The 2,480-nt window shown below is 57.7% G+C and overlaps 1 protein-coding gene across 1 annotated transcript in view; it reads right to left on the reverse strand.

The window, feature by feature from the left end:
- Positions 1 to 1,057: 1,057 nt before the first annotated feature.
- The window catches only part of GCC1 (GRIP and coiled-coil domain containing 1), a gene marked incomplete at its 5' end in the record, with an annotated part of 2,852 nt that continues 1,429 nt past the window's right edge, over positions 1,058 to 2,480 (reverse strand). Inside the window, one exon of the mRNA XM_010001490.1 lies at positions 1,058 to 2,359. Within this exon, the coding sequence (XP_009999792.1) occupies positions 1,058 to 2,359 (1,302 nt within the window). The remainder of the gene's footprint in view (positions 2,360 to 2,480) is intronic.

Below are 2,480 nucleotides of genomic sequence, written 5' to 3' on the forward strand. Positions count from 1 at the left end.
CAAAACCCTCTTGGCTTCCTCCCTGCCAAGCCCACCCATTTGCAAGGAAGTTGCAGCAAAACTTCCAGGTCCATGAAGCAGCTGGTCTGGGCTTCATCCTCCCCCCTGCTCACTGCAAGCCCAGGGCTCAGGCTGCCCCCAGAGCTGTGATCATCCCCCCCTTCCCTTCTTCTATCCCATCAGGAGCAATGCCTTGCTTCCAAAAACTTCCCAAACCAACATTTCACAGCATCAAAACTTGCCTGAAACTCCCAGATGCTCAGAAAAGGAGCTGGGGGGGCTGGGGTGGCTGCTCCAGCCTTCCTGCCACCCCCCCTGCTGCCCCCTCCAACAGGCTCAGCAAACCCAGACACCTGCTCCAGCAGAACCTCTGGCACTGCTGGGGGATCCCTGCCCTCCTTCCTGGGAAACCAGAGGTACCTGCAGGGAGAATCCCTGGGCAGTGAGGGCAGGACAGTCCCCCTGTGCCCTGGGGCTGTGAGGAGCTGTCACATCCACGGGCAGGAACTTGGGCTTCAGTGTGTGGATTCCTGTGAATTCTATGATTAAAAAAACCCCCAAACTTCTGAGAAATGGCTCCAGGTTCTCTGCCTCTGGGTGATGCTGGAGGTTCAGACTCCTCCTCTTGCAGGTTTTCAGCTCTTTTTGCTGTTATTTTACTTCCCTCCACCCTCTAAACCCTCTGAGCCCCTGTCTGCAGACACCAGCAAGGACCCCCCAGCAGGGCTCCTCACCCTAAGCCTCACAAGTAGGGATTTGTTGTTCTTTTAAAATTGTATTTAAAAAGCACCAGGATCTTCAATTAATTTTTTTTTTAAGTCAAGCCCCAGCTCAAGAGCAAATCCTCACACCAGAGAGCAAGAAAACACCATGATCCTCATGGAAAAGTTGGCACAACTCTAAACGAGTGCTAGGAGCAGTGTTCTCAGCCCAGTCCCTTGCTGGAAGGTCCCTGCTCCCATGGCTGGGAGGAGGTGACACCACCAGGGAAGTGCCCTCAGTTCATCACCAGACACGTGTGAACGTGCAGAAGCAGCCAGGGATAAAAGCTGCCACCTCATCTCTTCCCAGAAAGCCACCAGCTGCCCTGGGCTGACTGCTTGGTGATGGTCTGCTTCTCCTCAGGGCTGAAGTGCAGGATGGTCAGGATGGCCCCCAGGGTCTGCTGGCGGCCCAGGGACTCGGGCAGGGGCAGGAACCTATAGACAATGTTCTTGAGGTACTCCAGGTTGGCTCCTTCCCTGCTCCTGTCCCTGCAGTTCTTCTCGATCTGGCTCTGAAGGGCTGACACCTCTTCCCGGTGCTTCTCCTCCTCCACCAGGATTTTCTCCTGGAGCTGGTGAACCTGCATCTCCAGCTTGTGTTTCTGCTTCCTCAGAGCAACAATGTCCACCTCCTTCCGAGCCAGCTGCTCAGCATAGAGGATGAAGGTGGGTTCACTGCTGCTGGAGAGGTGAAGAGCCTGGGGCAGAACCTCTGAGGAATCAGGTCCTGCCGAGTCCTCGCCAGGAGCCTCAGGCCCTGACATCAGGTGGTTTTTGGACCCTGGAAACCCATAAGGCAACGTGAGGGACCTCAGCTGCTCCAGCTCCTGGTCCTTCTCTGCCAGCACAGCCAGAGCTCTGTCCCTCTGCTTGTGCATCTCCTCCTCCAGCCTCAGAGCCCGTTCCCTGTACTCCAGCTGGCACCTCTCCAGCTCCTGCCGATGGAGCTGCTGCAGCTGGGACAGCTCCTGCTTCTTGGCCTCCATGTCCTGCTGGTGCTGCTTCTCCAGTTCATCAGAGGCCAGCTGCAGAGCAATGTACTTCTCCTTCAGGTCAGCCAGCTGCTCCTGAGCCTCCTCCAGTTCCTTGGCCAGGTTGCCATCCTTGGCCGACTTGTTCTTGAGAACCACTTGTGCCCTCATCTTGTACCTCTCAAACTCTTCCTTCAGCTGCTTCAGCTCCTGCTGGTAGTACAGAGCTGTGGCCTTCTCCCCATCAGCAGCCTCGGTGCCCTTTGGAGACTCCAGCTCACCCAGCTTTTCAATGCCCAGGCTGGGTTGGCTCTTCTGAGCTGCCACATGCAGGAGCTTCTTCAGCTTCTCCATTTTATCCTTCAGAACGTTCACGTCCAGGTTGGCTTCTTCATGGACATCCAGGGGGGCCCTGCTGGAGGCAGCCATGGCCAGGGTCTTGTTCTCCAGGTCCAGCTGCACGATACGGTCCTTCAGCTTCTGAATGACCACCTGGTCCTTCTGCTTGGCCTTCTCATACGTGCCCAGCAGCTCGGAGACCTCGGACACTCGTCCCTCCAGGTCGGCCACGCGTCGCTCCTCCAGCTGCGCGCGCTGCCGGAGCTGCTCCTCGGCCTGGGCAGCCTGGGGACACAGGGACCCTGGGGCAGGAGCTCTGGGGGCCTCAGGGGGGGCTTCGTTCTGCCCCGCTGACCTCCAAACAGGGGCAGGACCATCACACTTCCCCCCCCCCAGGCCCCACAGA

Source organism: Chaetura pelagica, unplaced genomic scaffold (assembly GCF_000747805.2).
Source record: "Chaetura pelagica isolate M959 unplaced genomic scaffold, ChaPel_1.0 scaffold687, whole genome shotgun sequence".
Taxonomy (NCBI): Eukaryota; Metazoa; Chordata; class Aves; order Apodiformes; family Apodidae; genus Chaetura; species Chaetura pelagica.